The sequence below is a fragment of the Metopolophium dirhodum genome, chromosome 2 (assembly GCF_019925205.1).
Source record: "Metopolophium dirhodum isolate CAU chromosome 2, ASM1992520v1, whole genome shotgun sequence".
Classification (NCBI taxonomy): domain Eukaryota; kingdom Metazoa; phylum Arthropoda; class Insecta; order Hemiptera; family Aphididae; genus Metopolophium; species Metopolophium dirhodum.
The window spans coordinates 39,883,230-39,907,283 of NC_083561.1; the positions used below are offsets into that span (position 1 = coordinate 39,883,230).

A 24,054-nucleotide genomic window follows, 5' to 3' on the forward strand; every position below is an offset into this window, starting at 1 on the left:
TAATAATAATAATGGTTTATTTTGTTTTGATTATTTGATATTTTAATTTAAATACTGCTTAGCATTAAAATTTAAAATCTATATATTAATAATACACAATTACACAAACGCATCATACACATAAACAAAAAACAAATAAAATTGAACAATATTTTTATAAACATATATTTTACAGTAAATATTATTAACTCTTTATAACACAGTTATATATTTTTAAGTCAGGAAGAATGTTATTATATGATATAGGTTTAATTTTGTCTTGATCAACAATAATATTATGTTTTATTCAGCTAGGTCCAGAGAGAAAGATATGATATAATTGTTATACAATTGAAAAATACTATGCTCTTAAAATATATAAAATAAATGTATATATTTGTTCAGATTATTTTCAACAGCAGATATAATTTGTGGTCCCTTGGATATTGTTTTATATAATTATTATTTAATATTAAGTTATATTTTCATAATACACAATTTATATTCATGTAATATTACTTTTAATAATTTTAGTTGATATTGGTATTATGTTAATTTAATTTCATAAAAAAATCTGTATCATAACATTTATTTTATACAGTAATTGAGTTATTTAATTTTGAATTAAGGTTTATTAAAACAAAAAATGTCTGTGCAAACACCATCTGTTAAATCCATACTTATAAAACAAAATTGGTAAAATTTCATTCAACCATTTAAAAATATATGTTGCAGAAAATATTTGGGAAAATTGGTTTTTAACTATTACTATACATTTTAGAGCAATGACCGTTCTTACAATGTCCGTTTAGCGTTAACTGACACTTTACAGGACATTGTAAGAACGGCCATAAAATCAATTTATTTATTTGTAATAATAAATGTTAAAGCGCCAATGAACAATGTGTAATTATTTGTATTAATTCCATAATGTTGTACTGTATGATATTTAAATTTTGATTACAAAATTCATGATTTTAACATTTTAAGGGCATACTTAAAACAATATTAAATACTTAAAAAATGTGAATTGAACAAGCTTTATTGACTTAAAGCTGATAAATTATTGATGAAATCTTCTGGTGTAAGAATGTGAGATGCACCTGTCAAAAACACATAAAATATAGTTTAGTATCAAAGTAAAAAGCAAAATATTTAGAAAAAAATTACTATAATTACCTATAATAACCTCCCAGTTTTTTACATTACTAGTTACTTCATATGCACATCTCATCTCAGAAAAACTGATTCCTCCAATCACGAATATTATTACTCTTGGAACATTTTTTATTAGTTGTTGACCCTTTCCTTTGTCTTTGTGCCAGTGTCCGTATCGTGCACTAGAAACAAATAAAATGCATTACGATATAAGCTATAGTAAGTACTAAGTAGATAATGTATTTTTTGTCACGCCTGCACCGAAAGTTTAGTTTTCGATGACGGTTGAAGCGTTGGAAAGCGATGTTTTTCCGTCCAGCGGGCGTTAAAGTGGGAATCCTCAAATGTACCGGGCGGTAAAATGGAAATCCCCAAGAGTACTGAGCTCAGATATCACGGGTATTCTCTGAACAGACACTAAAATCTATACTACGGTCCTCATAAAACATAAACTTTTGGTTACATCTTATATTCATATTATAACCTCTTTGCATGACGCGTTAACATTTTTCCTTCATGAAATTGTTTTCGTATAATAATTTGGTTGATGCACAGATCCCCGCATAATGCATTACCTTTGCCTTGATTACATTTTTTATTTTTATTTTATTTTAATATAATAACTATTATTTATACTGAAATCTATACCACGGTCCTTACAAAACATAAGCTTTTAGTTACATCTAATATTCATATTATAACCTCCATGCATGACGCTTAAAATAAATAAAACCAAATCGTTTCTTTCATGAAATATTGTTTTCGTAGAGTAGTCTGGTTGTTGCATAGATCCTAGCCTGAATTAACTTTGCCATGATGACGCGATCAATGAACGCAGAGGCGTGACAAAAAATAGTATGTGTGGCTCGTGCGAGAAGGCAATTTCAGTCTTGGGTGAAATAGCCCACTTCCCGCCCTTGCCACACAATATACTATTTTGTTATGCTAATAATTATTACAGTCAATTATTGAGAGTATAAACATTTTTAGTCAGGCCCGGCTCTAGGGATAAGTGATATAGGCAGCACTTTAGTAGGGGAACAACATTTTCATAACAGTGATAATATTATTATTTTAGGGGCAACAACATTTTATTTTACCTAGTGCACTATTATTGTTTGATCTGGCCCTGTTTTTAGTGAAATTTGCTATGACCTTGGATGTAATTATTTTCAGTTATTTAGGTTGTATAGGTTACAACAATTAAATATGTCGCACAAATGAATTTAAAATACAAGGAATAAATAAAATTATAATAATAATAGTATTATCCCCTGTAGTCCGGGGCTAGAATAGGACCACAGTAACTCCTGCTTATCGTAAAAGGCGATTAAAAGGAGGTAGCGAAGGGCAGCAGTAACCGCTACTACCGACCATTGACGATTTTCGCAGCGGATCTAACGGCAATGGAAGGATTTGGTGAAGGCAGCTTGAGGATAGCTTAAGTACTGGCTCACCAACTGCGATGCAGAAAGCAAGAGGAAACTACTGCATTATACATCCTGAGGATAATGACATGATGAATACAGTAGAATTAAAAAATTCCGGAGGTAAAATAGTCCCCCATTCGGATCTCCGGGCGGGGACTAATGCTACGAAGTATTCATTAAAGGAGAAGAACAAAGTAAGGAAAAGAAGAATAGGAACATAGAATGTAAGGTCTTTAGGGATCTGTGGTAAATTGGAGAACCTCAAAATTGAAATGGAACGACTTAAAATAGATATAATAGGAATAAGCGAACTAAAATGGACAGGTAAAGGAGATTTCTGGTCGGAAGATTACAGAATTATATTTAGCGGAGATGACCACAGAGTAACAGGAGTTGGTTTCATACTGAACAAAGAAATAGGGAAAAAAGTAGTAGAAATTATTCAATACAATGACCGAATAATTGCTATCAAAATAGAAACTAAACTTGTTGATACATTTATTTTACAAGTATACATGCCAACCTCAATTCACAAAGACGAAGAAATAGAGGAAATTTATGAACAAATAAATGAGGTGATAGAAATGACAAACGAAAAAACAAATTTGATTGTTTTAGGAGACTGGAATGCTATAGTAGGGGAGTCAAAAGAACATGGAGTTACAGGTGCGTTTGGTCTAGGCAAAAGAAACGAAAGGGAACATAGACTAATTGAGTTCTGCAAAGAAAGAAATCTAATCATTATGAACACAATGTTCCCACAACCGATAAGGAGAAGATATACATGGACCATGCCGGGAGGAAGAGCAAGATATCAAATAGATTATATATTAGTAAGAAATAGATATAAAAACCAAGTAAAAAAATGCAAAACTTACCCAGGCGCGGACATTGACAGTGATCACAATCTAGTGTTAATGGAAACAAACTTAAGCCTGAAAAGAAAGGAACCCAACGAAAGTACAAAAAGAAAATGGTGCATGGATAAACTAAAGAATGAAGAAATAAGAAGTGATTTCAATGAAGAATTAAACAATCTATTACAAGAAGCAAATATCAATAAGAACCAGGATAATGACAAAGTCGAATGGGAAAAATTAAGAGATATAATGACAAAAGCAGCGGAAAAATATCTCAAATTCACTAAAGAAATGCCTACGAAACCATGGATAAACAACGAAATTATAGATCTCATTGAAAAACGAAGAAAATACAAAAACGCGGTCAGTGAAGAGGGAATGTCAGAATATAAAAAGTATAGAAACCTGGTCAATAGAGAAGCGAAGAAAGCCAAAGAGGAATGGCTAAACAATATATGCAAAGATATTGATTCCTGTCTAACAAGAGGCTTGAGTGATAAAGCATACAAGAACATTAAACGATTTTTTGGAGAATACAAAGATAAAGCCACTATACTTAGAGGAATAGATGGTAAAATAATCACGGAAGGGAAAAAAAAGTTAGAAGTATGGAAACAATATATTGAAAAGTTATATGGAAATGATAATGTACATGCGGGACAATGGGCCATAGAAGAAGAAGATGCAGGGCAGGAAAATACAGGAGAACCCATTTTGAAAGAGGAATTTGAGACAGCACTAAATGAGTTGAAACACAACAAAGCTACAGGCATAGACAACATAAGTGGAGAAATGTTAAAAGCAATGGAAGGCGAAGGAAAGGAGATATTATTTAAAATAATATATTATGCATATGAAAAAGGGCTAGTTCCCAAAGATTTCGAGAAGTGCCTAATGATACCATTACCGAAAAAAAAGAAGTCAGAAAAATGCGAAGATCATAGAACCATAAGTCTAATAACACATGCATCGAAAATATTAACAAAGATAATTCACAAAAGAATAGCAGAAAAAATAAGTGTCAATCTAGAGGAAGACCAATTTGGTTTTAGGAGGAATAGGGGAACCAGGGAGGCTATACTGTGCTTAAGGATGATCATGGAAAAGATGTATAGAGTAAACAAGCCAATGTATACAGCGTTCATTGACTTAGAAAAAGCTTTCGACAACGTCAATTGAGAAATACTATTCAATTTTATGAAAACCATAAATATCGATATTAAAGACAGAAGAATTATTCATAGGTTATATTTAAATGAAAAGGCTGTGATAACAGATAAAAGAAGCAAATCATGGGAAGAAGCAAATATTGAAAAAGAAGTTAGACAAGGGTGTAACTTATCACCAACACTATTTAATCTGTACATTGAAAATACTCTAAAGCAATTAAGGGAAGAAGAAATTGGAGGAATTAAAATTAATGGGATGTTAGTACAAATGCTGCGCTTTGCAGACGACATAGCACTGATTGCGGAAAATGAAGAAGCTTTAGGCAACATGTTAATAAAAATGAATGATAGCTGTAAAGAATACAAAATGAAAATAAATAAGAACAAGACAAAAATATTAATATGCAGCAAGCAGGAATTGCTTTCAAACATGACGATTGAAAATGAGAAGCTGGAAACTGTTCAATGTTTTACATATTTAGGAAGCAAAATAACACATGATGGAAGAAGCGAAATGGACATAAAGAGCAGAATAGCACAAGCAAAACAGGCATTTTACAAAAAGAAGCACCTATTAACGGCAAACACTGTTAGCTTAAACACCAGGAAAAATCTTATAAAGAGTTTTGTATGGAGTATAGCCCTCTATGGGGCAGAAACATGGGCGATACTAAAAGCGGAAAAAAAAAAGATTGAAGCATTTGAAACATGGTGTTGGAGAAGAGCACTGAAAATTTCTTGGACAGAGAAAGTTAAAAATGAGGAAGTATACCTAAGAATGAATGAACAAAAAGCAATATGGAATACAATCAGAGAAAGGAGGAAAAAATGGATCGGACATATTATAAGAAATAATGAATGGATAACGACAATAATAGAAGGAAAAATAGAAGGAAAAGCTGGAAGAGGTAGACCAAGAACACCATTTATGAAACAGATCATAGACGATATAGAGAAAACCAACTATAAAGAACTAAAAGTAGCTGTAATGGATAGGGATAAGTGGAGAGCCATCAAAGTCATTTAACCAATCTAAGGATTGATAAAAAAAAAAAAAAAATAGTATTAAATATACACCTAGATGGCGCATGGTATCCAGATGAGGCAGCTCTGCCTGCGAGAAAAGGAAAATGTTTAGCATCCAATTTATCTTCAATACAGTCTTCCATCAAATCTTTGATCACTGGTGTCCAACGAGACATCTGATATGTCTGTGCAGAGGTGCGCTCTTTACGTGGAATTTGATATTGTTTTTTTCTGTTACCCTGAGGAGAAACAAAATATATTAATTAAATTAATAATATTTATTAAATTGTATAATACTGTAGAGGTTTCGCCGTTATCACGGTTAGCTTCCAACGATATCGAGAGTAGGTAGCTACTTGAGTTGGTTATTTACAAAAACCGATTATTTAGTCTATTGAAGTGCGTTTATTAACAGGTGAATAACACATGTAAAAATGAACATAAAGTCGCGCAATGCGCTAGCTATTAATACAAAAGCGATTCGAAGAACGCTAAATAAAGTTAACAATTACGTATGTTCGGTGATCAAAAAGGGGACGACCAGTCACGAGGTTTCACAGTGCGAGATGTGTGTGCGACGTTGCAATGCAAAACGGCAGAAAAGAAAAAAAGGCGTCGGTAAAAAATACTGACGGGAGTACACGTCGGTTGAAAGTTACTGGGGAAGCAAGGGAGTGCTGGCCACCGCTCGGCACGAAAGCAATGTGACCAACCGTCTTACAGTAGCGCCGACGACGGAGGGAGGTCATGTGGCATCGGTTCGCCATAATACCATTGATAAGATAAGACTTATCAGTTTCAAGCATTTAAAACACGAGCGGATCACTGCAACTAGTTCCACGCTCCACACGCGCATGCGCGCACCAAAAACTACTATCAACTTCATATCTTACCAATTATTAATACAAGTGATAAGCACTTGACCAAAAATGGATAAGAGTGGATACGGCGTTTACCCTGGCGGTGTCGAGAAATATTACAATATTATGTTATATTATATTTATTAATTACTATTTTAGTTATTATCATTAAGTGCCTTTTTAAGTATGTATATAAACAAGTATATAAGTCAATACACAATCGTAAATAGTTAAGTGGCAGTGATCCACTCGTTTTGAAACCAAGATCGCTAGTAAATTAGCGCAGAATATTTTGTTCCACAGTGAGCGATCCATAGTATTTATAATCAATAATAATACTTACGTCAACAATAGAGTTGATACCAAGAAAGTTCAAATTGACAATTGTTTGTTTGTCAATTGGTGTAAGTTGAGCATGTTGTATCAATTTGTTAAGATTGTCTTCTGATATTCCATTCTTTGACAAAATATACAATATAATTATCCTCATTTTGTCGTTGCTAGTCACACTCGGGTCTAGCAGTATGGGCACAATGCATCTCATATGATCTTTGATCTTCTCACCTTCCGTGTCGGTACCCATAGCAAGATCTTGCTCTACTTTACAAAGTCTGTCCACGTTACCTTGATAATGTTTCATACAATCTTCAGCCAGATGCAAATGAGTTGAATATTTACTCAACTCTTTTTGATATTGAGGCATTTTCTTAATCATAGTAGATAAATCACTCATGGAAGATTTGCCTTCATCAACTGTAGACATGCGTTTAGAATCTGAGAATTTTTTCAATTGTTGTGTTACTTTCCTGAAAAGAATAACGGAATATGATATAAAAAAAGTAGTGGTATACCTCTATCAATACATTATTGGCCCCTAAGCAAATTTAACCTAAGACCCCAATGTATAATTACTTATTTTGTGCGATTGAAATTGACTTGTTGGTGTGAAAGAATGGTTGTTCTATATTTTAACCCCCAAAAGCTACAAATATTTTTAATTAGTGGTAATGTGAGAAACTAATGTAAACTTCCTATCTAACAGTGCAATAATTGTTTCTCTAGTTTTTAAAATACTGTAACTAAAAAATAGAATTCCATACTTCCCTGAATTGATTTAACTGCAAAAAATTACATGACACGAGAAAATAATTTGTGATACAATCGTAGATTACGTTATAACACGTCAACACGATCATCTTTAAAGCAGTTAGCGATAAACACGTGCCAAACTTAGACTTATATATCTTCGGGCTTTGAGAATCGAAAAGTCTAGAACATGATATTTATTAATATTGATTTCCAAACGTTCTATTCTTGAACATTGTAGAAGTTTCTAAAATATTCTAAAACTTATTTTCGCCATTATTTCCACCCACAAGGTCCCATTCTTTCTAAACCCTCTTATTATCAATTTGTGATTAAAAACCGAGTGGGGTGAGAGATTGTATAGAAAAGTGAGCGTACACCCACACACACTTTCCTTTTATATATTTATATTGATGAATATACAGTACTCTCGATTATCCACGGGTGGATTGTTATCTTTGTGGATTATCTGTGATTTTCCACGGTACTATGTACAGTTCTAAAAATAGTACCTAATATCAACGATATATGTTTTTGTGAAAAAATAAATGTACATAATATATACAGATTGTAACAGAAATAACTGACTAGTGAATTAATAACTTTTGTTCTAATCAATATTAAATTTTTTTGAAGTGAAACTTCTATACGCGCGCTGGGAGTACATTTTCAAGGCCGCGTCCCACCAGTGGTGGCTCGTCTGAGGAGGCAAGTGAGGCTGAGCCTCACCTAACTATTGCACAGAAAAAAGAGGTTCATATATTATAGTTATAGTTATTTCCATTCGGTTTTAAGAATATTATTTTCAATAATATAATGTACATTTTAAAATACAAAAGCTCTTTGTTATTATGTATTATTTTAATGACAAAAATACAAAATAAATTTATTTTGTCGTAAATAATATTAATTATCATAGTACACATGATTACATACTACATACTTCCTCACTGTTATCAAAAATCACGACGAAGAACGATGTTGAACGATGTAACGATCTCGACGACAGCCGAAGAGTGCCGAGAGGCTAGTAATATTTAGCCGCAGACAAGATGGACGGCCGTACAATAAAAATAATAAATAATGGTAGAGGGGGAAGTCGGAATTTTATTATGAAATGAGGCTGAACGTTTCGGTCCTCAGAGTTTGTCAACATTATCCATTAGTCATTTGTCGAAGCGTCGTAACTTCCACTAATTGAACATAGGAGGTTGTCATAGTGGACATAATGTCGTGTAGTGTAAGTACCTACCCACAATACTTTTATCACAAATTAAAGATATTGGTTCATATCAAAAGATATCAATGAAATAACAATTAAGAGGACGTGTCACGAAAAATTTACGCGTGCAACCGAGACCGAGAGGATGCGCTGTTAGGTGTTTTCACGATCCGCAAGCGCGCGGTGTTTAAGTCACGCCTACTATTCGCAATTCGCAACCGACCGACGGCGGCGACGAGTGCTCGTTCGAGAGCGCCGTTTATTTGTCTATGAACGTTCGTCCGGTACGATTCGTGTCATTATAAAATTCATTATACGCAAATGCCGACGTAATATTTTCAATACCCTCGCGTACTTATGAACTACCGATTATAAATTAAGATACTGCTTACTTAAATTTATGTCCAAATATATAGATCGTAGAAACTGTATTATAACATAGCTTGATTTGTAGTTATTGGATTATTACTTATTTAAATATAATACTTATAGTATAATCTAATAATTGGTAAATAAAATAAATACAGCGCAATTAAATTAATATTAATTTTCCGTGTTTTATCTTTTACGTTCAACTGTTAATGTTATATTAAAATAATAATATGTTGGTAGTAGGTAATACGACTATGCCTAATATAGTAATATAATAATTATAATATACTCGTAATGATAATAATAAAACTCTAAAATCTTTAATTATCATTCTGTAATTTTTGAAGAGATCGGGTACGTTTACTGCCAAAAAATAAATAATTTAAAATTTATAGTTGTACAATATAATGTTAACTAATTGTAACATACATTTAGCAAAAAATTATTTATATAAGTAACTGTTTGTTTAAAATTACTATACAAACTACTATATAAATATTACACAATTCAATGAATTACAGTTTATGAAATGTATAAAATCAATCAATAGATTTAGTAAGTGACCTATATCATTTATCACTATATTTTTGTTTAAAAAAATAAATTATAATCATATTACCTACATTAATACATTAATTACCTGTTTTTGAAAAAAAAAGATTTTGGTTTTTGGTGCAACTCTAAAACAAATATGAAATAACCGTAGTAGATGAAATTTCGATTGAATGTTATATTAGCATTTTCTATACACCATGCCATTTTTAAAATATTTTGACTTATTTTAGGCTGTTTAGGGACATTTTCAGTTTCCAATTTTTTTTAGTTTTTTATTCAATAAATATCAATAAAATTTTATTTGTTGGATAAAAAAGCTTGAAAATTTAATACAAGGCTCCTAATATAATGTATCGAAGATAGATGAAAAATATTAAAAATCCATAGGTAATCACAATTTTTTTTATAAGCATTTAAAGTTCAAATATTGAGAAAATACGTAAAATTCACGAAAATGTGCAAACTATTTTGAGTTAGAAATTCATACAAATTTTTCTTTTTAAACCTAAAATTCGAAAATGTAATACAATATTCCTAATAAGTTTGTCTACCTTTATCAAAAAAAAATGTCTACTAGCAAATCAAAATAATTTTTTATAAGCGTTTGAAGTTCATATTTTTACAATATTGGATATTCACTCGATTTCTCATGTAGCGGTTTTGTTATTTTATTGTTATTTAAAAACGAATGACTGTAGATACATGAAAATTTTACTGAATGTTTATATTTTCATTTTCTATACACCATAAAATTTTGTAAATATTTTGACTATTTTTGAGCTGTTTACGAACATTGTCAATTACTTTATTCACAATAATATCATCAAATATACTTAGTAATATCATAGACTGACTAACTGTCTTCACTCAGAATCGTTTTTCATTATATCATTGAATTCAAATTTAACACAATTCATTACAAAGACCCACTTGTAACCTACTGTACAGCAGAGCGACCACTTTTTTTTCTATGGATGTCAACAAATCATTATGTGTTAGATAAAAAGGCTTAAAAATTTAATACGAGGCTCCTACTATATTGTTACAATAACATTTGAAAAACATTAAAAATGCATAGGTATAGTCACATTTTTTTTATAACCATTTAAGGTTCAAATATTGACAAAATACGTAAAAATGACGAAAATTTGCAAATTATTTTGAGTTGAAAATTCATAAAAAATTTGTTTTTTAAATCTAAGATTTGAAAATGTATTGAAAGATTCCTCATAAGTTTTTCTAACATTATCCAAAAAAAAATATCTACAAGAAAGTCAAATTAAATTTTTATGAGCGTTTGAAGTTCATATTTTTACAAAATTTGATATTCACTCGATTTCTCATGTAATTTGCGATTTTCTTATTTTAAAAAACGAATGACTGTATAGACTTGAAAATTTCACAGAATGCTTATATTAGCATTCACGATGTGTATACACGATAAAATTTATAAAACAATTTGACTCTTTTTGAGCGTTCTACGGACAGTTTTCAATTTTTTTGTCTATAAATATCAATAAAATTTTATTTGATGGGTAAAAAAGCGTGAAAATTTAATGCAAGGCTCCTGATATAATGTTACAATTTTCTTATTTTATTGTAATTAAAAAATGAATGACTGTAGATACTTGAAAATTTCACTGAATTTTTATATTAGCATTTTCTATACACCATACAATTTTGAAAATATTTTGACTCTTTTTGAGCTGTTTACGGACATTGTCAGTTTTCAATTTATTTAGTTTTTTTTTTCTATAAATATCAATAAAATGTTATTTGTTGGGTAAAAAAGCGTGAAAATTGAATATAGCTCCTGATATATCGTTCTAATAGCAGTTGAAAAATATTAAAAATACATAGGCACAATTTTTTTTTATAAGCATTTAAAGTTGAAATTTTGATCAAATTTATTAAATTTATAATTTAATAATTATTTTGTAGTTAAAAATGTATAAAATGTTCAACTTTTATAGCTGAGTATTGAAAATTTAAAACAAGATTCCACGTAAATAAGTTATATATAAATTGATTTATTCACAAAAATATCATCAAATATACTTGGTAATATCATACGTCTGACTGACCGTTTTCGCTCAGAATCGTTATACAGTAGATTCTCGTTATGTCGAATCTCAAGGGGAACAGAAACAAGTTCGAGATATCGAAAACTTCGAGATATCGAGTTTTATTAAAAAATAAAAAACTAATATAAATGTATGTTGTATAATTTATATGAATAATAAATAATACGAATGACTAAAATAGACTAAAATTTGAATAATTAAAATACTGAAATGACTGAATAAATTATTTTTCTTTAAAAAAATCTGTCAGTAAGGTTTGTTTCATATTATTTCTTTCTGCCACGACGTCTTCCAAATTATTTAATGCAGAAAAAGCCTTATCATCTATACCTGTAGAAGTCTTAACAAAATTCCTTAGGGTTTTTAAAGCATCTTTAGCTTGTTGAATTGAACAAAAATATTATTTGTGAACTCGAGATAACGAAAAACGATTAATTTTATATCAAGTTATCGAGAGCAAAACACTATTAAGTGTAATAGTAGTTTCAAGGGGAATTCAAAGTAGTTCGAGATAACGAAAAATTCGAGATAGCGACGTTCTACATATTAAGAATCTACTGTATTAATACAATGATATTATATCATTGAATTCAAATTTAATACCATCCATTACAGTGACCCACTTATCACCTACAGATCTACCCAGCAGAGCGACATCTACTTACCCACCTATTTTATACTTTATATAATTAGTTAAAAAATTAATCAATAAAAAGTAAAAAAAAAATTAATAATTTACTATGCGATATTGGACAATTGGAATACAATATCAAAAATAGGATTTCTTACGATTGTTAAAAAAGGTCTCCTTAACAATGTTTATAATAGGTATTTTTCCTGTAAACCGCTTCATTAAACCGTATTACTTGAAGAACAAAAGTATAGTTTTTATTTGTATAGAATTCGGATACGAATACAAAATATAAAATCTAACCAAATTAAATAATATTTGTCACAAATATAATAATCATTTTCTTATCTGGTTATTTATAAACTATGTACGGGCGCTCGGATGTGATAAAAACTTGTTAATTTACTTATATTATTTTAATTTAGATTTTACGAAGAGTTCTTGTTAAGAGAGCTAATTGACCCTCAGTTCATTAAACGTATGTTGAAAAATGATATAGTTGAACCTCCACATATCATACAAAATATTGAAGAATTCAAAAAAAAAAAATCAATAATTTATCAATACTAAATTCTAAAATTCAAATCTATATTATCTTTATCTATTTTGTTAATAATAAAAATAAATTAAATTATTTCTAATAAATTACGCTGTATTTATTTATTTTATTTAGATATTATAAAACTATGTTTTACTATAGCCTATAAGTAGGTATTAGGTATATTTCAATAAGTAATAATGCAATAAATACAAATCAAGCTATGTTATGATAAAGTATATACGATCTCTATATTTGTTCATATATTTAGATAAGCAGTGACTTAAATTATAATCGTTAGTTTATAGGTACGCGCGGAGATTTAAAATATTACTGCAGTAATTACGCGAATGAATTTTATAATGACGCGAAGGTCTTTAGACAAACGTTCATACAATAATAAACGGCGCTCCCGAACGAGACTCGTCAGCCGGTCGCCGACTACGAGGAATGGGCGTGGCTTAAACGCCGCGTGCATGCGGATCGCGAAAACACTTAACAGCGCATTCTCTTAGCCGTTTTATACGTTTCACTTTGGGTATCACGTCCACTACCATGGTGCGGTAATGACGTTATCGCGTGCGCGGGTGGTGGTATGAACATCTAGTATCGAACGCTGCCACTGCTTACGGGGCACTTGACGAGCGTAATTTTCTGCGGTTTTCTTATTAAACATTCTTTGCACGTTCTAAGAATATGGGTTACCGAGTGGTTTTATTATAAAAACACCTATGAACAAAATTGTAGAGGAGATTTTTATCTAGTTCCGTAAGAGGCCCGGTTTTTGATATCTTTAAAACATCATGAAATAAATCAATATTAATATAATATCATGATTTAATACACTTTTTTTTAATTTTTCAAAAGTTATTTTTAGGACTTAGAAATGAAAATTTCAAAAATCGGGCTTCTTACGGAACCAGATAAAAATCTCCTCTACAATTTGGTTCATAGGTGTTTTTATGATCAAACCACTCAGTAACCCGTGTTATTGGAACGCGCAAACATGTTTTTAAAGTGATTTTTTTCCCGTGACACGTCCTCTTAACATTATTATTATTCTATTTGCAATTGTGAAAACTGCCTTACTCCCTTGTAGAAAGATTATCTTCCTTAGCTACAATCTCTATTGAGAAGGAGTTAATAAACACTTAATCAAAAAATGATGACAAATTCTATGAAAAAATAATTGACCAATTTGCATTACTCGAAGACAGAAGAATAGATTTAATTCACAAAACATAATATAAAAAAAGATTGTTTTTGTTTTAGTAAATAAGATTTATGTTATAAGTATTTTTTTTTTATGTATATGACATTTGAGATAAATTTTATATGGTTTATTATTTCTGTACCTGAGAGACTAAGAGTCTAAGTCCACTTTAATTAAAATTGAGGTTATGGTTTTTTCTTATGTGAAATTTTGACACGCGTCATTTTACTTATCTTCATTTTAGTTCAATGACGAATATTTACCGAGATATAGAGAAATAACAAAAAGAACTAAGTCCAAATATTAATTTTGATTTATGAATTATGATCTAAGTCCATGATTAGGACTTGGATCATTTTGCAAAATTCTTGTAAGGACTTGGACTCAATTGATAACATTCTATTTTTGGACTTGGCTCTTCTTGCTAGGATTTGCTGTGACTTAGATCTAATTGATAACGTTATTATTATCATTATAATAATATAATATTTTTATTGTTTTATAATAAAAAAGATTATTATCATTATAATAATATAATATTTTTATTGTTTTATAATATAAAGACAACCAAAATTATTACTTGTTAGTAAATTAGCATATTAATTTGAATGTTATAAAATATAATGATGTCATACACAAGGTGTAGAATATAATATTATAAAAAGTATAATATAAAATATATACTAAATAATATAAACAGAGGGAGAAAGTTTGTAAGCCTTGCAAATGGCAATTCAACACTTGCAAATTCTAACAAAAGTAAGTCCAAATAAATATAATTACATAATATTATGTATTTATAATGATATTAAAATATGTAATATAATATGTATCATAGATATTATGATATTAGTTATATTATATTTTAGTTTATATAGTATTATAATATTGTATATAGTTAGGTACCTAGTTAATAATATTAAAAATATTATAACCATATTTTATACAATATTAAATTTATAGTATTAGATTAGTAGGTAATACTAAAACTTAAAAATCCAATATTATGGTGAATTATAAGTTTGTTTTACCATTTATAATATAAAGAAATCAATTTAAATTGTTTTTTGGTTGTAGATAATCCAATACCAAATAAAAAAAAGTCATCAGTTTATCTGAAGTCAAGGACCAACGTTGTTTTGAAGGTATTAATTTGATTGTACTATATTATTTGCTAATATGCTAATAATATATTAAAAATATGAGTTATGTTTTACATCTAGTCATATAATATAATATTATACTTATAACTTTAGGTAATAACTTATTTAGTGAAAAGAAACTTAATTCAGCTGTCACTTCATGGCTTTCTGACATATATTTGGAAGTTGATAACTATATGTGTTTCATAAACCAATTATTGACCAAAACAATTTTTATTTTTTATTATTAAAGAAGTATAGAAGACAGTCCTCCAGATTCAATACAGAATGGTATCATTCAAGAAAACGAGAATGAAAAACCTACAAAAACACCAGAAAAAGGAAAAAAGAGAAAACAAACACCCAGAGTATTGGAAACAGAAAAAAGCATCTATTAAGCGATTAAAAGGTGAGGCTTATGTACAACCTACATAAAAAAAACAATTATTTGTTGAGGAAACAAAATACTCCTCCCATGTACGGTTGCATGTCAAATGAAATGTTCTACAAAAATCTCTGAAAGTTCTAGAACAATAATATTTACAGTTTTGGAAAAAAATGTTATCATGGGATACAATTTTCAATGAAAAATAAGTTAATAATAAGTTTTCACCCTCCTTATAATGATACATTGATGTATGTGACCGTTTAATATTATCTGAAAAACAATAAAATACTGCAGAACAAAAATTGATAATTGCTAACCAACGAGACCAACATTTAGTTGAAACCACTTTAAGATACAATCTAAAGAAAGAAGATAAAATTAAATCAAATGAAAACAAAGATACAACAGTATTCATAACAATGGACATGCAAAAATGTCTTCTAGTTCCTTTTCTACATAATTGCCAATCATTTTATCTTCGCAAATTATGGGTATTGAATGAAATAGAGGATTGCACCAACAATAAATCGTTTGCAATAATGTGGGATGAGACTAAAGCAGCTAGAGGTACAAATTAAATTGCATCTGTCTTATATAAGTGGATTGAAAATGAAGTTCAACAAAAAAGTACTATAAATGAAGTTAATCTTTGGACTGATAATTGTGCAGGACAAAATAGAAACTTAACAATAATTATGGCATATGTTTGGTTTTTGTTCAAATATCCTAACCTTCAAGAAATAAACCATAAATTTCTATTAAGAGGTCATACACATTTAGAATTAGACAGTGTGCATTCAGTTATTGAAAGGAAAAAAAACGTTTTCCTCTTCTATCCCTTTCAGTTCCAAAAGATTGGGAACAATTTGTAGAAATTGCTCGTGTAAAAAACCCTATCACAGTACATTCGATGGAGATTGAAGATTTCAAAAATTTTGAAAAATTGTATAATGGAAATAATGCACCATTAGTCTCTCCAAAAAAAAATGACGATGGGGATTTATTTCACATATCAAAAGTTGTTTGGTTACAGGCTAAAAAAGATAATTTAGGTGTACTTTTATTATAAGACAGATTTCAACAAAACAGTGTTCAAGACAATTAAATTAAACAGAAATAAAAGAAAAGTGAATAATAAATCAATAATTGATATTCCTAACAGCATCCCACAAGTCAGATCAACATTGAAACCTATTAACACCTTAAAATTTAAAAATCTCCAAACATTACTGAAATGGATACCACCTATATACCACGACTATTTTAAAAATTTACCACATGCTAAAAATACAAGAAATGGGACAAGAGAAGAAGAGGATATATAGACTAAATTAATATGATGAAAAAAAATATTTGTTTTAAAATATGCATTGTTTTTATTTTTTATGTTTAAAAAAAAGATTTGTTTTTAAAAAAAGTTTTGTTCTTATTTTGACTTTTATAAACATATTGTTTATTGGTCTAATAAGACCTTATATAGGGATACAAGATTTTTATATTTAACTGGAATACAATGTAACTTTACTAATACCTTAATAAAATTCATAAAAATATTAAAAATTGTAAATTATTCAATATAATATTATAATTTTTACCTATATTATAATATACAACAGTCAATGATAAAATATTTTCAAAATAATCAAAATTAACATGGAGATTAATTGAGTCCAAGTCCACTGTGTGATTGAGCAAAATAATCTAAGTCCAAAACATTTAATTTAAATCGTAAAATAAACAATTATAGATAAGTTATAATTAAAAGAAAAAATATTCATCTTATTGAGAATATTATAGCCTATAATTCAAAACAAACCTCGTTGGTTTAATCATTAAATTGAATTTACAGCAGCCATTTAAGTAAAATAAAAATAGTTGAAAAACGGTTTTTTGGCTCTCCTGAAAAGTTATAATAATGGACATGGACCCTTTAGCCTCTCAGGTACAGATTTATATGTTTTTAAAGGTTAGAATTGAATATTAATTGAGTTATATTCTAAAAACTCATTGTTATATTTTAACAGCATTTTTTCTCTAATACATTTTGAAAATATTTGCCTCGCCCCTCATACGGTTCACGAACCACCACTGCGTCACACGAGCCATAAGACGAAAATCGGTAATGAAGTTAAGAGATATTTAATTAGATTGGATTAGACCTTTGGGCAGAAGATTGGCTAATTTGGGTGTGCTCAAACACGGATTTCCAATAGAAAATGTTGTTTATATTTGATTGCCATGGGTTTTGAAGCTATTATAATAATAATAAAAATGAAACCTCTACGACAGTAACTGTAGATTGTACATTAATAGTTTGATATCACCATGACTGATTACGCGGAAATTTCAATTCTATGACCTGTACCTGCAAGAATTGCTTTTATTTTCATATAAAATGTATAATTACATGTTTTTAGAAAAATTTTGAATTTAAGTTATGTAGTTAGTTTTTAAATTTTATTATCATGTTAAATTATGTTGATTCAGTCAAAGAAAAACATTTTTCAAATATTTTTGAGCATTTATATATAGGCTAACCTGTTAAAATCATCAATTTTTTTTTCAAAGTTATTTTTTTTCAAATTAATGAGTCTTACTTAAAAAAACCATAAAAAATAAACCATTTGTTTTAGATAATGTATTTAGTTTAGTAAAATACAGATCAACAAATTAGCTGTTTTGAATTTTTCAAAAAAAAATTGTATTAGATTTAAAATTTTTTATTTTTAGTATTAAAAAATAATAATAATAATGTTATATTATACATGAAGCTCAAACGTCAATAAATTACATACAAAAAAAAAAATAAAAAAATATTCATTAGAACAAGATTTGTCAGGTCTTCCTGTTACACTCCATGTTTTTAAAATAGGCAAATATTTTTATTTGATTCATATCTTTTTAGGAAAAATTCAATAACGTAAATCTGACTAAGGAAAATGTTGATTGTAAAAAAAGTTATCCAAGTCAAGTGGTTTATTTTAAACAATTTTTTTAAATATCAATATTTTTGTGGAAATATTCATTTTGGAAATTTTCACAGAAATGTAAATCTTAAATTATTTACTATCTATAATATTTTCCTAATTTTTATTATATGTTAAATTAATGTCAACTTTTGATAAATAGAATCAACATATTATAATATAATATTAAAAATGTATACAACTATTTTATTTATGCATTTTATATACTTTAAAATTTTAGTATTTCATGCATCCATTGATCTATTAAAGCTACTCAAAGTTACATTTATTTTTGAGGGGCTGTAAGAATTTACTGAAAGTAAAAACCAGTAGTGAAAAGATTAGTATTGTTTATCTTAAGCTAATAACAGTTATTTACAATAATTGTCATACTAATTGGATATCGAATAATCTTTAAGAATATTTTGAACGTTTTATACATCAATATTATTTGTTATATTTTAGTAAACAATCAAGTTTTAATCTTAGTCAAGTTCATTATCTTAGTCCGTGGGTCTGTTGACGATTGTAGAACTATCTACAACTGTTGTAGTCCATGGTGATATTGATGTATTAATACATGTGACACCAGGCCTGTTTGAAGATAAACAGAAATTAACTTTAAACTTTTATATCATAAATCAATAAATCATAATGTATAATACTAATACATTATTATTATAATAATATTATATTTATAATATATTTATAATTAGAAATTATCTTTAAAGTTAAAACGTTAAAAGTAAATTGCAAGTATATTACTTAAAACAAATATTTAATTTAAGTAAATGCAGATTTTTTTGCAAATATGTTAATGTCGTCTTTAACTTAAAAAAAATTTTAAAATATACACATCAACATGTACGTATCTATGTGAATTAGATAATATTATGTATTGGTCATGTGACTACTTTATTTGTATAATTCATAGGTAAGTATCTAACTTAAAATTAATAAGTTAGACAATTTTCTTTTATCAAATAATACATTTTATTAACTATTATGTGTATAAAATTAATAGTAAGTTTTCATTTGCAATGAAATATGAATAGAATTGGTACCTATAATTAATTAATAATAACAGTGAACTATATGTCTAGAAAATAAAATGCATAATTTATATTTTTTGATACACTACAGTACTACACGGAATACATGTAATATTATTTTAGTACATTTTAATTTTTGAACATAATACACAATTAATTAGGTATATATCAATATTTATAACTTCAAATGAAATGAACTAGAATTCATATTATTGCTATAAATTATTCAATAATAACAGTCAAATGAAAAATATATGACTATATTTACAAATTGGATCAACAAATACCAAATCATATTATTTGATACACTATCAGTACACTGGTATCTGAAAACTTTTAAAAATAAATATGGAATAAAAATATGTCTGAAGAAAATTTTAATCTTCAGGCAAAGTTAACAATTGATTAAGTATTCATGAATATTTTTATCTATAAAATATATTAAATCAAATAATTTTGATTTATTTTTCCTATTTTTTTCATAATTGATTTTGATGAAATGTAATATAAAGTCAAGTTGGACTACTACTTTTGTAAGACATGCAGATGATAACATTGATTATATCTAAATAATTGTTATTGAATTGTAATAAAAATTACATTATTATGTAAGTAACCTAGTTTATTTTAAAAACTTACTTGGATACCACAGCAATATGCTGATGTCTATGCGCCATCCAAAGTTCATCATTCTCATCCAATAACACTTCCTTAATAAGAGGAGATCCTGCATTGGCTTCATACCTTTTGAAAAAAAATTAATTAAAATTGAGAATAAAATATTATAATTATATCTCACTTGTAAACGTCATTTTCTATTGACAAAAGGTCATGAACCATAGCTTGAAACGTAAGCTCATGCAAGACTGGAGATGCACAGTCGAATCCTCTATCTAATATAATTAACTGTGAACGCACTTTTTCTGGACCTTCACCCATTGTTGGCTCATCAGCTTTATAAGCATCTAACTTTTGTTGCACAATTTGAGCCAACTCAGCATTGCGTTCAAAGTCACTTCTATATCTTACTGATGGATATTCTCCTAATGTAGCACAAACTGTAGCAATCTGTTCTGCAATACGTTCCATATTTGGGATACGACTGCTTACTAGTAATGGATTATAGTAACATTGAAATGTTTCACGGGAGTCTAAAGAAAATACCTGAAAACATAAAATATATAAAATCAATACTTTTAAGTAGTTGTATAATATAGAATATTGAAACAATATCAGTATTAAAATAAACATGTTAAATATATTATGTATAAGGTCTTGATATATTTTATTTATGTTAAATAAACACACCTGACTTTCATATGGTAGGAAAGCGATGTTTATCTCTTTGAGAGTTTTAATTTTTTTGGCAGCAATCGAATTGCACAGTTCATTGAAGAGTTCTTCTTGACACACTTTTGTTAATATGAAGCAATTAAAATATAATACCATATTAGTATATTAAGCATAAATAATATATTATTGTCATACAAGTATTATACGATTGTGTTACTGGTGTTAGTGGTCTATATTAGTAATTTAATATGATTTTTTGTAGATTGAAGCACAATAATAAGTATAATTTATTTTAGTATATATTTTACTATTAAAAAAAAACAAACATAACCAAATTCAAGAACTTGAAATTGATCATACACAAGGGGTAATTATATGATGAAGACATTGAGAGACAAATTATACAATTCACTAAATGAACAAACTTTAATGGAGTCAAATCTAATTAATAAGCTAAGATAATCTAATTTATTGTAAACCACATAACATTAACCTAATGTAGGAGATCGATAAAATCATAAATCTAAGTAGGTATTTAAGTTAATGTATTAAGGAATTTTACTATTTATTTTTGTGTTAATAATAATTTAAAACAAGTTGGTTAGTTAACAGATAATAATAATTTCAGCTACCAAAGGTCAAAATGTTGAAAACAACATAAAATAGGGTATACACTATCAAGTAGGTATGCAACTTTTTAATGGCATACCTTAAATTTTTAATATTATTTTACTAAATAGTGTTATGTAAAAATCATTCAAAGTTCTTAAACAATGTATCTACATAAAAGAAAATTTTACAAACATTTACTTAGCAATAAGAAACAGCTACAAATCAATTTAAACAACACAACTTTTAATTATTTGTCAGTTAACTAGTGTACCGTTAATCCTTATCAAAATCAATGGTGAAACGAATGAAGGTTTCTTCACTTGAGAATCTATTCATAAAACTAATTAATTGTAACATCTTTCTAACCTATGAAAATAATAAAAACAATATAATTGATATAGGTAGGTATATATTTCCACTACGATATTTAAAATTATTGCCTTTATTTTATTTAATATTGAAGATAGTTTGTAAGTGATACTTGTACTTTGTAGTGGATATATTAAGACATATGTATAACTATTAAAAATAGGTATTTTAAATGATGATCGGTGATGGAAATGAATGAAAGATGTAACTAAAATTCCTCAAATGACCATTCAAAATGTTTATTTAGTATAAAACCCATACATAATACACTTCAGTAACAATTAGGAGTATTATAAGAATTGTACATCAACTTAAATGGAGATACAAATGAAATATTTTACCTTCGGTAAAGAATACATGAGCATTTTTGTACATGGATTTCCCCGGACTGGAGAAGTCTCTGATGAGTGTGGAGATGGACTTTTCACAGGGAGTGATCAAATAAACGGCGTCCATTGTGGGCAACGGCTCGCGGTTCTTATGGAGGTCTTCCACAACTAAAACACACAAGAAAAAGAGATGTCAACCTCCCATCTAGAAGGTATCGTTGTATCGATATTGACAACGCTCACGGGTGATCCGTTCGTCCGAGATGTCATGCATCTTGCAACACGATGATATCATTCTCATTGCCAGCTGGTCGACCACTAGCACCCGCCATTCGATCAGTTTTTCCGCAGTACCCTTTTTCGATTCTTTCCGTTTGATCACTTCGTCCATTATTTCTGCAAAACGACAACGATTAATATGGTTATAGGTTGTGTATACCAAACTAATATATTATGCAGCGGTCGATTATGAGTGGCCGACGCCGTGAGACGCACACAGAATCGCAATGACTTACTCTGGCCGACGATCGCTTTGAGTGCCATCTTTTCTTTCACTACCGTATGGTCGGATTTGATCTGAGTATTGGAATTTGAGGACTGCGATGGTAGTGGAGACGAGCAAAAAACTGTAAACGGACTCAGGCTTTGTAAACAATGAGTAATCACTGGTCGGTGCTCAACGTCTGATGCTGTAACTCGGTCAACTCACCTTCCAGTCTCCACAGTTAGTTGTCGTAGTTGTCGTCCAGGGACGCGGAGATAACAACAAGCGACAACGAACGGATCGATAATCCATGGAATCCGGGCTGGACTCGTAATAAAATATACATATAGGTTAGTTGGCAACTTTTTGATACGCAATACGCATCGTTTTCACCGAACCACTCCGCCGCACCACGACTACTAGCTGGCTCTCCGCTGTACAATGGCGGCCGGGTAATTTAACAGCCAATGATATGAGGCGAACTACGACTATGGTTGGGAAGGGTGGGAAGCGCTAACAGGACTACGTATTTTTGCTGCGTACCAGCTGTCCGTTTTGTTGTGGATGTACCGACGACTTGCAGTGTGACCACGGTTGGGGATAAAATGGTTACGCGTCGACGTATGTTAGCTAATGACGTAGTGACTATGCAATGTACCAAAGACCTATAACCTAATGGACGGCGCTTAGAGAGAGAGAGAGAGGTCTGGGGTACAATATAGAGTAAGAGAGAAAAGAGAACGTGAGGGAAATATAGTATTAGTTTCATACGTCAATGATTGCCCCTTTTATGTTCTTTCTCTGTTTTCTCTTTTCGTTCTTTCTTCTTTCTTTCTCTTATACGATTCCCGTGCATTTACGGCAGGGCGGAGTGGAATGCGCTGTCCATTGGTCTATGCAATGTACTGGTATATGCAATTACTGATAGTGGCATCTAGTGTCGACTTCAGCTATAATATGTTTTACTAAACTGTGCTAAAAACAGTAATTGTATTTTACAATGTATTTTAATATTATGTTTATTTACTACTGTTTAACCGCCCGTGCAAAAGTTACCTCGGTTGAAATACGTTGGCAATATTATAACTTATAAGTATAAGTTCAAGGACTCAAAAACGCATTAATTGTATATTTATAATATTATAGCTGATCCCGTTCACTTCGTTGCTCGTTAAAATATGTACCAACTCAATATGATTCAAACTTCGTTCAATTCGTCTATTTCTTATTTGATGT

The 24,054-nt window shown here is 29.2% G+C and overlaps 1 protein-coding gene across 2 annotated transcripts; it reads right to left on the reverse strand.

The window, feature by feature from the left end:
• Positions 1-875: 875 nt before the first annotated feature.
• Positions 876-23,220, reverse strand: LOC132938639 (protein ROP-like). 2 transcript variants are annotated; one of them, XM_061005579.1, is made up of 11 exons: positions 23,044-23,220; positions 22,850-22,960; positions 22,578-22,730; positions 22,347-22,502; positions 21,040-21,143; positions 20,531-20,895; positions 20,371-20,475; positions 6,826-7,288; positions 5,674-5,861; positions 1,159-1,319; positions 876-1,082 (listed from the first exon to the last, which is right to left on the reverse strand). In XM_061005579.1, the coding sequence occupies exons 2-11, from the start codon at positions 22,875-22,877 to the stop codon at positions 1,021-1,023; spliced, it is 1,785 nt and encodes a 594-aa protein (XP_060861562.1). In that variant the 5' UTR covers positions 22,878-22,960; positions 23,044-23,220; the 3' UTR covers positions 876-1,020. The 2 variants fall into 2 exon arrangements, with proteins under 2 accessions (XP_060861562.1, XP_060861561.1); XM_061005578.1 differs by having other exon boundaries at positions 22,850-23,220.
• Positions 23,221-24,054: the final 834 nt, after the last annotated feature.